We start from the raw sequence: 14,209 nt of genomic DNA on the forward strand, positions 1-14,209 counted from the left end.
GGAAAAACACATTTACAAAGCTGCTTTTCTTTCCTGAATGAGTGGAAGAGGTGCCAGATATATATGCATTGTTTACAATGGGCTGCTTTGTGGTTCTGAGCCAATTTCCGCATCCCACCTCTTTTTGGGTGCTTGCGGTTTTCTCTGTAAATGTGTGTGCTTGTATATATGTGTGTGTATATGTGTGTGTGTGTGTGTGTGTGTGTGTGTGTTGCCCAGACCCACCGGTTGCTAGGCATTTCATAGCGCCGCGCCATGCCATTCTACCAGGAGCAAGCAAAATTTGGTTAGACCAGATTTATCAAGCATGTCAAACGAGGCCTTTGTGTCTTTGTTTGCTAAACACTGGAGAATAGCCACCATTGTGGTGGGAAGATTGCTTCTGTAGCCACTGACTAGCTAATTATCCCACACCCTTCCACGGAGCGCAGACAGAAAGCATCTGCTATTGAATATTGGACTACAGCCGCTCTCCATCTTCTTATTGTGCTCATAATCATCTGTATAACTAATAATCTAACTAATACGCACTGAACCTACATTACAACCACAAACATGCAACAGAAAGTGACCTCTGGTTTTATGTTTTTTGGATACAATCCGGGTTAGCACCCGAACATCCCTTTCAGACAGCTTCCTCTTACAGCGTCCACAGTTAATCCTGTTGGATGTGGTTGGTCCTTCTTGGTGGTATGCTGACATTACCCTGGATACCGTGGCTCCTGATGCATCACAAAGACTTTTTTGACTGTCTTGGTCACAGATGCTCCAGCAAGGCATGCATCAACAATTTGTCCTCTTTTGAACTTGTATGAACTCTGGTATGTCACCCATAATGTTGTGTACATTGCAATATTTTGGGTAAAACTGTGCTCTTACCCTGCTAATTGAACCTTCACACTCTGCTCTTACTGGTGCAATGTGCAATTAATGAAAATTGGCCACCAGGCTGCTCCAATTTACCCATGAAACCTCCCACATTAAAATACAGCTCTGGGAAAAATATAAATCATTTAAATATGATGAGTTTCTTAGATTTTTCCAAATAGAAAACCTCTGGAATATAATCAAAAGGAAGATGGATGATCACAAGCATCACATCAAACCAAGTTTAAGTGCTTGACTTTTTGCACCAGGCATAAAGTTATCCAAAATCAGTGTGTAAGACTGGTGGAGGAGAACATGATGCCAAGATGCATGAAAAGAAACTGTGATTAAAAACCACCAGGGTTATTCCACCAAATATTGATTTCTGAACTCTTAAACTTAAACTTAAAATCTGCAGGGGTCAAGGTTGTACAGGCAAAAGGATAGGTGCTCCTGGGAAATGGGTGCAGTAGTCTGGAAACAAGACAATACACTGGGAGTAGACAAGGCTATGCCATCCATAAGCATCCACAGAAGAAATCTACAAGAGAAAAAAGTAAAGGATTACCCAGAGCAAGGAAACACCTGAGCACACTATCTTAGATTATAGAAAATTAAAAGCCTTTATTGAAACATGGCAAAGTAGTAAAAAGTGGCACTTCATGCCAAGATGCATGAAAGCTGATGTGATTAAAAACCAGATTTATTCCACCAAATATTGATTTCTGAACTTTCTGATATAGAAAAACACACAGTTCGTAGCACAGTTCGTAGAAACAGCCAAGAGGCCCATGGTCACTCTGGAGGAGCTGCAGAAATCCACAACTCTCTGCCTGGTAGAGAGACGTACCAAAGCTGCTCTTACAGTATAATTGCACGAATAGTGGCTCTACATCACCCTTTTATTAAAAAAACATATTAACACCATGTATTATTTCTGTTCTACTTCACACTTATGCAATACTTTGTGTTTGTCTATCACTTACAATCTCAATAAAAAACATTTTTTAAGTTTGTGGTTGTAACGTGACCAAATGTGGAATACTTTTGCAAGCCACTGTATTGAGAGGTGTAGATCAATGCACACTTTGTGCCCTTCGACTGCAGGTTCTTAGTCAGCTAAAGCAAACAGTGCCGTACAGATACCTCACACTCCAGCACTATTTATCCAGCGGCCGCTGCGGCCTCAATCTCAACCGTCAGATTTCCTAGCTAAATATTACCCTTCCTATAGGAGCACGCAAGTCGTCTCGATTTCTCTCCTCTCTACAGAACAGCCTTCCAGTTTTTTCCAGTTGAGCCACTCGAAGGAACTTCGGGTCACAGTCTTACGAGTCTTTTGGTGCTTCTGCAGCGCAATACACAGTAATCCGGAGCTGAGCGAACAGAGTGTATCATGGCTTAGCCAAATTGCTTTTTGACTTTTCCATATGGTGGAGGGAAAAAAAAACAGAGCAGATCTCCTTACAGGTTTGTAAATGTCAGAGCGGAGGCACATCCTCGCTGAGAGTCGAGTTGCAGGCTGGGGACGGGGGCGACGGGGTCACAGCCTGGGAAGGACATCAGTAAAGCCATCGTTCTCTGGAAGGCACCGCAGCTCAAACCGCTTTACGCAGTTACAGAGTCTGGCGGTCACCGCGCTCTCGATTCGCCGCGGTCGAGCAGATCATGCAGGATGCCAGTGGCATTGCTTATAAACAGCTTGGCTTTCCTGACGCTCATGAAGCAATTAGCATTTAATGAGTTTTGTGGCTTTTCTGTCCCTCTGTGCTCTGGGAGAGTCATCGCGTACGACCATAATCACTAATTACACCACATTTTCATCCGTCAATAACACTCTGAATTAGCTTTTTATGGAGTTCAGATTAATATGACCTAATAGCATTCGAGCGAATACAACATTTCCTATTATGCTGTCTTGCTACATCTGTTATCATCAATGTTCACCACCTAAGGTGGTTAGGTGGTTTAGTGGTTAGCACGTTCGCCCCCCAGCACTGGGGTATTGGGTTCAAGTCCCTATCTGGGTAGAGTTTCCATGTTCTCCCTGTGTTTGCATGGGTTTCCTCCGGGGTCTCCCACAGTCCAAAGCATAGACTGTATAAATGTGTGGACAGGACGTCCCCATTCACTCTTATTACGGCGTTATAAAAGCCAAAGTATGGCCGAAATGGAAGCTGCCATCTTGCGAGCGCTTGTTGCCCAGTAGAGGCAAGTGGAGCCAGAACTGGCGCGGCAGAGGTAGGAGGCAGGGCCATGTGACTGCCCAAACCCTGCCCTCCCCCTCAATTCTCTCAACTCTTTGTGTTTCATCATCATTTTCACCAAACAATTACTTAACTTAGCTAACCTGAGTTGACTAACCTAGTTAACTAGTTAGCTTTAGCATTAAGGACCTAACGCTAGTTTAAAAACCTAACCTAGATAATAAAATTAGGGATAAGAACAAAGTATGGATACTAATGAATTGATGGAGGGAAATTATCCACTTACCGAAAATAAAACAGCAGAGAATGTTAACAGTTAACTGCTGAACAAGCCGTTGCTTTACTTCAGAAATTCAGTCGTTTTTAACAGTAAAAGCCAAGTGTCAGAAAGATCTGACCGTGAGCTCCGTGTTCACGCTTTCAGGCAACCTGTCAATCAACTTGCTCTTAGCTGTCAATCACCACATTGCCACACCCCTTTAAATATCACGGAATAACTCCTATAAAACGTATAAACTGTAAAGAAAAACACTGGGGGTTATCTCTCATTCAGTTGAATGGAAATAGGCGGGAGTAAAAAAATAGACGTAGTGGCTTGTTGTGCTGTCCATACTTATATACAGTCTATGGTCCAAAGACACGAACATCAGGTAAATTAATGATTATTAGTTAGATAAGATAACAGCTCCAGAAAGATCTGAGGTTTAACAGTATAAATTAATGTGGAATCAACACTTGTGGGCAAATAAAGTATTTATAACCTAATTGATAACATTAATAAACTCCTTTATTAACTATTCATAAACCCTTTGTCAAGGAGCTTTATTTTAAAGTGGTACCGGATAAGGCTTCTTGCCAGAAGACAGCGTATGCTGAATACACGGCGTGCTGATGCTGGTGTTAGTCATGTCTCATGCATGTGTGAGCACGGGGAAGCACATGGTGGTGAGTTGTTGTGTGTTGTGCAGCGGGAGCTTCCCTGGCAGGCGATCCCAGAGGATCAGCTCACACCACGCTGAGGTTTTGACTCAGCTGGACATCTGCTTAGTCACATAGTTACAGAGAAGATCGCTGTCCCTTTTTAATCCTGCCAGATCTCTCAGCAGAGACTGACACTTCAAAACCTTTCAAAACCCATTTCTCTTTTATACCTTTACTACTTGTTTTTGAGTGTAAACCTTCCCCTCAGAGCAGAGTTACACAGAGAAGAGGTGTAATCTAGGGTCTAATCTAACGATTAGTCGATATAATCGAAAAAATGTCGATTGTTTAAATTTGTCGACTACAAATTTCATTGTCGGCTAATCGTTAATTTGTAACAGTACTGCATTACACAATTACAAGGGCTGGGGACAAAAGTAACATGGTCTCGGTCTCCAAAAAAAAAAGTGCCCAATCACAACAGATTACATATTTACTCACTAAATATCAGTACTCTCCACGTTTAAACAACATGTGGACATTCAAATGCCTTTTAAATCTCATGTTTAGCTGTTTTTCTGTGTTTTTGTAGATGGAGGACATGGCAGAAATAATCGTTGACTAATCGACTAATCGAAAAAATGATCATCAGATTAGTCGACTACTAAAATAATCATTAGCTGCAGCCCCTAGTGTAATCCTTCCTCACTAAGAATTGGGACAACCCTTCAAGCACCCCATACAGATACAGTTGTGCTCAAAAGTTTATATACCCCATCAGAAGTGATTGGATCTCTTCCTAACTGGTTCCTAACTTTTACGAAACTAAATCAGTTCTGATTGGATGTCGTCCCTGGTGCAGGTGCATTTTTCTTTCAAAATTTCAGATGGTACTTTTAGATGCTTGAAACCCTAGTTTGTAACAATATGATAACACAGGACTGTTATGTACATCAAAATCAGGGGTGGGATAACATGTCTGTCCACTTTTGTGGTTTATTTGTTAGTATGCTCTTGTGGCCTTCTCTATGTAGGAAAAACAAAACGACAATTAAAAACAAGGGTTTGCGAACATATATGTACAATCAGAAAACAAGATGAAAAATCCCCAGTAGCTAGACATTTTAACAATGCTGGACATGATGCTAACTCTTTGCGTTTCATGGGTTTAGAAATGGTAAATCTTCACCTAGAGGTGGGAATCGGGAGCAGCGTCTCCTACAGAGAGAGGCTTGGTACATTGTTAAACTTGATACAGTAAATCCAAAAAGCATAAATGAAGATTTTTCTTTGAGTTGTTTTCTTTAAAGCTCACCTTCCGCAAAAATCCGATTTTTCTTGTTTTTTGTGGAATACAGTAGGTTTCTCCGAGTTGAATGTGTACACCTGCACATTAAACTGTTTTGCAGCCCCCATTGTCTGCAGGAGCTAAGCAAAGAAATCCCCCCTCCCCCCCTCCGAAAAACGGGTGAATTTTGAATTGTCTTTCTGCCTACGTAGGCAGAAACTCACAGACCAGCCCACCTTGGCTCGAGAAACTCCCAGAGGCGGAGCTGAAGCGACGCAACATCACCGCTCATCAGTTAGGAGGTGGGAGGCAGTGAGCGGCAGAGCGGTGGAGGGGCGTCGCAGTGCTCCTAGCCAATCAGAGGAGAGATATTTGCATGCTGTTTGCATGTATGAATATTCATGAGCAAAGCTGGAATCCGGTCATTTTGGACACACCCCTAAAACAGTCCATTAAAAAAGAGCTATACAGAGACACCTGAGCACTTTTTTTTTACAAAAACGGCTCACATGTCATTCATTCATACTAGAGACCACAACTAGACATTTTAAAATGAAAGAAAAAACGACGGAAGGTGAGCTTTAGTTAATTTTTTGTTTTTGGCGTGCATGTGGATTTTTAAAATACTTTTTGAGTAGGACATATTTTCATAAGGTTGTGATCATTATTATTGTTTTTTGCAGTTTTTGGGTTTTTCAATAATTTATATAATGGTTTTTGTTTTCTTTTTTTTCCATTTTTGCACATCATTGATGTTTGTATATTGATTATATTAAATTTAGAAAAATACTTTTATACTGTGGACTTTGTTATGACGTAGCTAAGTGGGGCGGGGTGTACACACCTGGTTGATCCATTTAGTAGCGGGTCTGGTGTTTGGTGAGCACAATGAGGAAGGCCGAAGGGCTAAAAACGTTCGTGTTTAATAAATATATATATATAAGGATTCAAGGATTCAAGGAGATTTTATTGTCATTCGCATCACATGTGGTACATGAGGTGGAACGAAATTGTGATCTCACGATCCAGTTTTACACCCAAAGAGCTGTTATTAATAGATATATAGATAAAAAACGAATACAATAAAAGAAATAGAATATACAAAATAGATAGATAAATATCCCAAAGAATAAAAAAATAAATAGAGAGTAGAAAGGTTCAGCAACATGAAGTCCAGAGTGCAAGTGTGCTATAGCAGCATGATAATGTGAATTAGAGCAGTGGAGATAAAGTGTCTCAGTGCAAGTTAAGTGACCATGTTGGTAAACAGTAAACAGTAATTTGTCATTGGTGTCAGTGCAGTGTGTTGTTAAGTGGAGTTTAAGAGTCTTACAGCTTCCGGAATGAAGCTGTTTCTGAGTCTTGTTGTTTTGCACTTAATGCTCCGCAACCTCCGGCCTGAGGGGAGTGGGACAAAAAGTGCGTGTGCTGGGTGGGTGGGATCCTTCCTGATGCAGGTGGCCCTTTTCCTGCACCTGGAGGTGTAAATGTCTGTGTAAATAAATATATTGAATATTATGCAAGTGCTGTCCGATCTTCTTCAAATTTGGATGTCGTGCCTGCCAAACATTTTTATCTTGTTTTTATTCGTTGACGAAAATGTCGGTTAATTTCGTCTCGTTTTGATTATTTTATGCTGTTTTTATTTAGTTATCGTCTCGTTTTCGTCTTGAAAAAAAGTTGTTTTTTTTTAACACTGGCCTACATGTCAATTTTTAAGATCATTAAATTAGTAAAAACTACATAAACTACATAAAAATTGGATTAAAAACTAGATATAAAAGCCTCAGTATCATGTTCTTAAAAGCAAGTGTTGCCAACATTACCTAAAGCTGCATCCTGGACTGTATTTTGCTAGAACATCCTAAAAAAAATACTTTTTTTGACATTTGCTGACAATTTCCAAGGGCAGATCAGATCTTCTGAGTTCTCTCTCTCTTCTCTCTGAGATCTCCGTCTGCACCTACTAACAGCCTCCATTCACGCTGTCCCGCTACACTGAGAAATTCAAACCCAAAATAAACTCTGTTTAAGAGCTGTGTAATCCAAGCTTTGTGAGGTAGCTTCTGTTCTACCACAATAACAGTGCAGGGGGAAATAATCCAGCAATTTTCTTTTCCTGAACGCCGTCCAAATTCAACCCAGAGTGGCCCAACACCTCCCCACAAGGGTATCGGCGTGACTGTGCCGGCACCGGGGGCTTTGTGAATTTTGACTATGCTAAATGATAGGATTAAAATAGACTCCGAGGTAAAAAGGGGGATTGTTCGTGGGGCGTATTGAGCTAAAATAGGCGTGAATACTGTATGTGAGTCAGTGAATAAGAGAAGAAATACGCACTGAGGTGCCAGTTTAGAAAAGGTTGTACCTTCTTTGGCCTTAAGAACAGCATGGATTTCTAGTGTACAGATTTTTTTTATGATTCTTGCTGTATTGTCTTGCTGGGAACAACATTATATCCCAACTATTATCAGATTTCAAATAATACCTGCTAATCCTTTCTAATTTACCTACACAGTGGAATTACAATCTTTAATTTACCTCAGCAGTGTTATTCCAGTCACGTACAAGTTGAAATGTGGCCTCCTTTGGCCTTTAGAACACTATGGATTTCTTGTGCATGGATTTTTTTTTTTATGATTCTTGCTGTATTGTCTTGCTGGGAACAACATTATATCCCAACTATTATCAGATCATGGGTAATTCCTGCTAATTCCTGCTAATTTACTTACACAGTGGAATTACAATCTTTAATTTACCTCAGCAGTGTTATTCCAGTTATGTGTAAGTTAAAATTTGGCCTCTTTGGCCTTCAGAACAGCATGGATTTCTTGCACATGGATTTTGGTTGATGCTTAATTTGTTGTCTTGCTAGGAACACAACACTATTTTAGCGATATATAGGGCATTGGTCAATTATGCATTGCGCAGCTGGATACTGGATGTGTTATTGGTGAAATTTGGTCTCAGTGGATTGCGTAATTGGCCTTCTAATTTGGGGAGTAAAAAAAAGGAATAATAAAAAATTAACACTTGAATAGAACTGTAACAATAAATTAAATGTATTTTAATTTAGCAGTGCAATTCTATTGAACTAGCTAGCTAGCTAAGTTAGCAGTGGCAGTCTAATCATAAATGTACCTCAGTGGTGCAGTATTAGTCATTAATTGCCTTTAGTAGTGCCATTACAGTTACACATTTATTTACACAGCGGAATTACAGTCATTAGTTTACCTCAGGAGTGATTTTCCAGTTAGATGTAAGTTTGTAAAGAGGTGGTATTTTAAGTCTGTTTATTTAATTGATGTGAGTGCACAAATGAACCTAACCCAGGCATTTCTCGGCTCTCCTTGCAGGCTCCGCCACAGTGCCACTAGGGGCATCACATGGGAGGAGGGTGTGGAGTGAAAGACTACAAAATGTCGTCAACTAAATTGCTAGAAAGTTGTTTAGTATAAGTCATTCAGCTCAAATTTAGAACCAAACGCCAAACGTGCTTTTTTTTGCCATTTTGGCCAATCATTTTCGGTTGCCAAATATTTGCTGCGTCCCTGTAGTCAGTTGATGAATGCGTGTGCGTGGTCAGTGTGTCTAATGAACTGGCGACTTGAGTGAGTGGGCTGGAAGTGTAGAGAGGGACTGAACGAACAAGCAGCTGCAGAAAGTCACTTTTTCATGTTTTCTGAAATGGTTATACAGTGGACTGGATGTAGAACAGGAAGTATGCAAATATCTGGCGTGTGGGCGTGTGTTCTCACGCTCAGGTGGACAGGATGCATAAAACTGTCAGTGAGAGACAGAGTTAGATCTGATGAGTGGAAAAGTCATCCTGCCATCCTGAAACTTGACCTCTCTCCATCTCTCTCTCTTACTCTCACTCTCTCTCTCACTCTTTCTTTCTTTCCCTCTCTCTACTCACTGCTGCAAACACTCAGAGGTAGAAAATACAGTATTCTTTGCTCTATGAGGTGCCCTTAAAATACTTTAATTTTCAGTAGTTTCAGTTTAGTTCACTAGCAGCATTAGCATTAGTGGCTAACCACGCTAAGTGCTAGTTCTTTCGCTGTTCAAACGCCAGTATATTGGACTGTAGCCTGCTTCTAACCACAGCTAGCACTGCTGGAGCAGCATTAGCTGCTAACCACACCAGACGCTAGCCGTCCAGAGATGAGTATTATCGGCCTGTAGCCTGCTGCTAACCCCAGCTAGAACTGCTGGAGCAGCATTAGCATTACTCGCTAACCGTGCTAAGAACTAGCTCTTTCACTGTTCAGAGGTGAACATTTCGGACTGTAGTCTGCATGTTTACCATGTTAAAACAAGCTACGTGGGATGAACCTCTGGCTAATATCACCCTGGCTTACCAGAACACTTAGGGTTCCTCAGTGTAGTGCTGCAGTTAGCGGCTAATGCTAATGCTAATGCTGCTGCACCCAGTCTTAGTGCAAATCTGGAAATCTAAGCTTACTGTAAATAAACAGAAGCACTTTACTCACCCAAATAAACAGTTTTCAGGAGAGAAATCTGTGCAGATTACCATCCAAAGCTAATTTGAGGATTTAGAAGGAAAACACGCCAACACCACTGTTCCTTACTAGTGTCATCTGGTGCACCTTATAGTGTGTTTATTATGGTATGTATGACAGCAACTGTTATTCTAACTCGTACTCTGTTTCTTTGTGTGTGTTTCAGAGGAGCTGAAATGTGCTGGGATCATATGCCCAACTCTACCTCCTGCCGATTGCCCTCCTGACTCAGTATTGACCCACAGCTATACGCCCCCTGGAGGCTGCTGCCCCACACTGCCGCCTCAGTGCACCTGTAGTCAGTGCCCACCCCAGCCAGAATGCCCCAGCGGACACAGAGCCGTCCTCATCAACGAGGCCACAGGAGCACCGGGGAACTGCTGCCACACTTACGACTGCCAGACAGGTAAGAACATCAGAACCATTAAACAATACATATAAAATACCACAGGGTCAGAAACACTAACGGAGAGGTTTAATACAGGGGTTGGACAATGAAACTGAAACACCTGTCATCATTTTAGTGTGAAAGGTTTCATGGCTAAATTGGAGCAGCCTGGTGTTCAATCTTCATTAATTGCACATTGCAGCAGTAAGAGCAGTGTTTTGCTCTAAATATTGCAATGCACACAACATTATGGGTGACATACCTTATGGGTGCACGTCTTGCTGGAGCATCTGTGACCAAGACAGCAAGTCTTTGTGATGCATCAAAAGCCACGGTATCCAGGGTAATGTCAGCATACCACCAAGAACGACCAACCACATCCAACAGGATTAACTGTGGACGCTGTAAGAGGAAGATGTCTGAAAGGGATGTTCGGGTGCTAACCCGGATTGTATCCAAAAAACATAAAACCACGGCTGATCAAATCACGCAGAATTCAATGTGCACCTCAACTCTCCTGTTTCCACCAGAACTGTCCGTCACCACAATCAATTATTGTGGTCTGAAACCAGGTGTTTTAGTTTTTATTGTCCAACCCCTGTAGATGCTTTGACACCTTGAAGTAAAATATTTCGGTTCAAAGAGGCAGGGCCGTCATTTTAACTGTGGACTGACAAGGTAAAGCAATACTACAATATTTTACACAAATTACTACAACTTTAGCACTATAAGGCACTTGAAATCTTTAAATTATACCAAAAAATGCTTGAATTTTAGCATCAGGAGTAAAGTCATAAAGTTATCCAAAAGCAGTGTGTAAGACTGGTGGAGGAGAACATGATGCCAAGATGCATGAAAACTGTGATTAAAATCCACCAGGGTTATTCCACCAAATATTGATTTCTGAACTCTTAAAACTTTATGATTATGAACTTGTTTTCTTTGCATTATTTGAGGTATATATATATTATATATTGGTAAATACATCCAAAACAGTGTAAACAGGCTGAATTGTTCCTAAGTTATAACAATAACAGCGAGATCCGTACCATGGACTTGTGAAGGAACTGTGTGTAGGTAAGCTATTGCCATTATATTGCCATTATGTAACTACACATATAATTGCCATTATATTAAAACAGTTATAACAGAGACTTTAATTGGTTGAAAAAAATAAAACTAAAAGTAAAGAAACTCATTGAGAATTTCTTGTCCATAATCATAATAAAATGCACACCAGTCTCTCAGACAATGCACACCCTGCTCTTAAAGGTATTAAAATAATTATAACTATCTTCACAAACCAGCAGTTTGTCTGGGTTGACGGTTGTAGTGCCAGTTCACGTTCATAGTCTGTGCTGTCTCGCCTAGAAGGACATTTAGAGATGAGCAAAAACAAGTCTTTATCTCAGTCTCAGTTCTGACCTTCAGAAGGAACGGTCATTATCTAACTGCAGATAATAGTGTGATGTCTATGAAAAGAAGAAACACCATACACATATCAGTTCTCACAGAGCCATCGGAAAAAAACAGACATTCTTAGTTATATATTTCAACTCAAACATTGTTTTTCTAAAAAAGCTACTTTACAGAAAAACACTGTTTCATACTATTTTATATGGAAAAAGAATAAACAATATTGAATATATTTGACCACTTTTTTTCAATCGTTGTGTGTTTTAAGTTAAATTAATGTATTTGTCCTCCTTTTTTTAAGGACTTCAAATAAATGCGTTATTATTATTCAGTATACAATATTCAGTCTTCTTAATTTTTGAACACCAAAACTTCTTTTTTTGGCTGAATAATTATTCTGGTTTTACACCTGGAGCCAAAGGAACTTCTGTTCCTCCTGTACCTGTGTCTACCAGTGCGCTCCCATCACCGGACTCCATTGCCCAGAATGCACCACACACTAACACTGAATCACTCACTCATTCAGGGCCTCACATGACCACAGTCACCTGAGTATTGATTTCACCTGTCAACCTTTTCACTATATCAAGCCCCTGCACCTGTTCAGCCTTTACTCACTCCCGCAGTGTGTTAGGTCTGGTATTGTTCATCTAAACAAAGCATTGAAAACTATTGAAACTCTTAAATAAATGCTTTATGTATATGAATATATAAATACAAATAAAAACATAATTCTTGTGTTTTTTTATTGTTGATGTTTTATTCACATATCTGTTGTTCAGATCAGAGGATGATGGTCAGAGAATGTAAAATGTGGGTTTGGAAGTTGTAAGGAGTGTGTGTAAGGAGGGTAGGGCCTCTGTCACAGCAGAAGGCACATCACCCTCAGTGTGTGTGTGTGTGTGTGTGTGTGTGTGTGTGTGTGTTTTGCACTAGCGTCAAATATTCCCTGTTTTACCAACAGACCGAATTCCCGCTCTGGCCTCTTGGCCTTGCTGTAAATGTGCGCCGTGTCCCGGAACTAATGGACTTAACGAGGAAGCCGGGCGAACAGAGGAAAAGCGCTTAGGCTACCAGTTACGCTCCGAACGGCAGAGCCGAGTCAAAAGCCTCGCCTGTCTGATCATGTACACACACACACACACACGTCCACGCAGGGAAGTGCAGAGAGTTCACTGATGCTTATGTGTATGGGCATGATGTGTCCCACACACGCTGTGTGTGTGTGTGTGTGGGAGAGGGATATGAGAGAAAGAGAGAGCATGAGTGTGTGTGTGTGTGTGTGTGTGTGTGAGTGAAGTGGCGGCAGTGGGGGCGAGCAGGGATCAGTATTTTGATAACAAGTGTCTGACTCTTTCAGCAGCAGCTCGGTGGACTTCACGCCCTTACTGGATGCCCTCTGCATTAACCCTCAACTTCTGCATGACTGAGTCTAACTTCAGAGAGAGAGAGAGAGAGAGAGACAGAGAAAGAGAGAGAGAGAAAGAGAGAGAGAGAGAGAGAGAGAGAGAGAGAGATAGTGAAAGTGCAGTGAAAAAGTATTTGCCCCTCACAGATTTCTTGTGTTTTTATATACTCACATTTTTTTTAAATTACCAAACTAACTTTAATATCAGACAAATAAAACCTGAGTAAATATAAAAATCATTTTATATGTCTAACCACAACCAGGCCTGATTACTGCCAGACTTGTAGAATAAAAAAAATCACTTAAACAAGCAGCTAAAAGATGCCAAAAAATGACGCGGAAAGCAACAGATTATGAAGAAATTAATTCAAATAGGCCATTTTTTTGGTAGAAAAAAAATTAAAATATGAGAGAGGCTATATAAGATGTATATAATACATCTATATAAGATATATAAGGCTGTATAAAAGTATGACACTTTATTAGGAGATATTTAATCATTTGCTGGCACAAATATGTGTTCCTGTCTCTTCTTATTGCAAAAAAAAAATTGATGCTATAGTGTTGTGCAGGTTTTATGCTAAGCTTCGCATCTAATTGTACATATTTACATCCAATTCTGTTTACCCTAACCTAGGCCTGTCACGTTAACCAGATTTTCAGGAAGATATATTGTCCCAGAAATGATTGCGATAAACGATAATTTTGTCATTTTATCATAATTTCAATTGTCATTTCTATCTTTCAAATAAGACTTGTTTTAGTAGCTTATAGTTCTGTAAATGTCTGAAAAGCTGCGCCACACAAACCACTTGCCTTTTTCTTAGCTTTCTGAAAAGAATATCCATTTACAACATCGCGATCCAGCAGATATAATCAGCATAATAATTATATTCAGTGAGGTGAATCAGTTCAAACAGCAGAGCTTTTTTATTGCAGCAATTTCATCTGAAATATAGCTCTACCATGTGCTTTTAAAGCCTGTTAAAGGATTGAGAGATGATGATCAGTGTATTTCTGGGAAAGACACATTACTGCAATATGGAATTACAGCCTGTAGCATGTTTTATAGTCTTGCTGGAGGAGGACAGTGTGATTTCAGGTCCTGATGCTCCTGAAGGACACGTTTTCAGGATTGTGTAGCTACTGTAGTGTTCCCTGAGAGCAGGGAATGTAAAAAACAGTTAC

At 40.3% G+C, this 14,209-nt stretch overlaps 1 protein-coding gene across 3 annotated transcripts in view; it reads left to right on the top strand.

The window, feature by feature from the left end:
- Positions 1-14,209, top strand: part of LOC103029757 (cysteine-rich motor neuron 1 protein) — a 77,017-nt gene that overhangs the window by 21,765 nt on the left and 41,043 nt on the right. For all 3 annotated transcript variants that reach the window (XM_022672597.2, XM_022672598.2, XM_022672599.2), the window contains exon 4: positions 9,976-10,215. In XM_022672597.2, the coding sequence (XP_022528318.2) occupies positions 9,976-10,215 (240 nt within the window). The remainder of the gene's footprint in view (positions 1-9,975; positions 10,216-14,209) is intronic.

Source organism: Astyanax mexicanus, chromosome 14 (genome assembly GCF_023375975.1).
Source record: "Astyanax mexicanus isolate ESR-SI-001 chromosome 14, AstMex3_surface, whole genome shotgun sequence".
Taxonomy (NCBI): Eukaryota; Metazoa; Chordata; class Actinopteri; order Characiformes; family Acestrorhamphidae; genus Astyanax; species Astyanax mexicanus.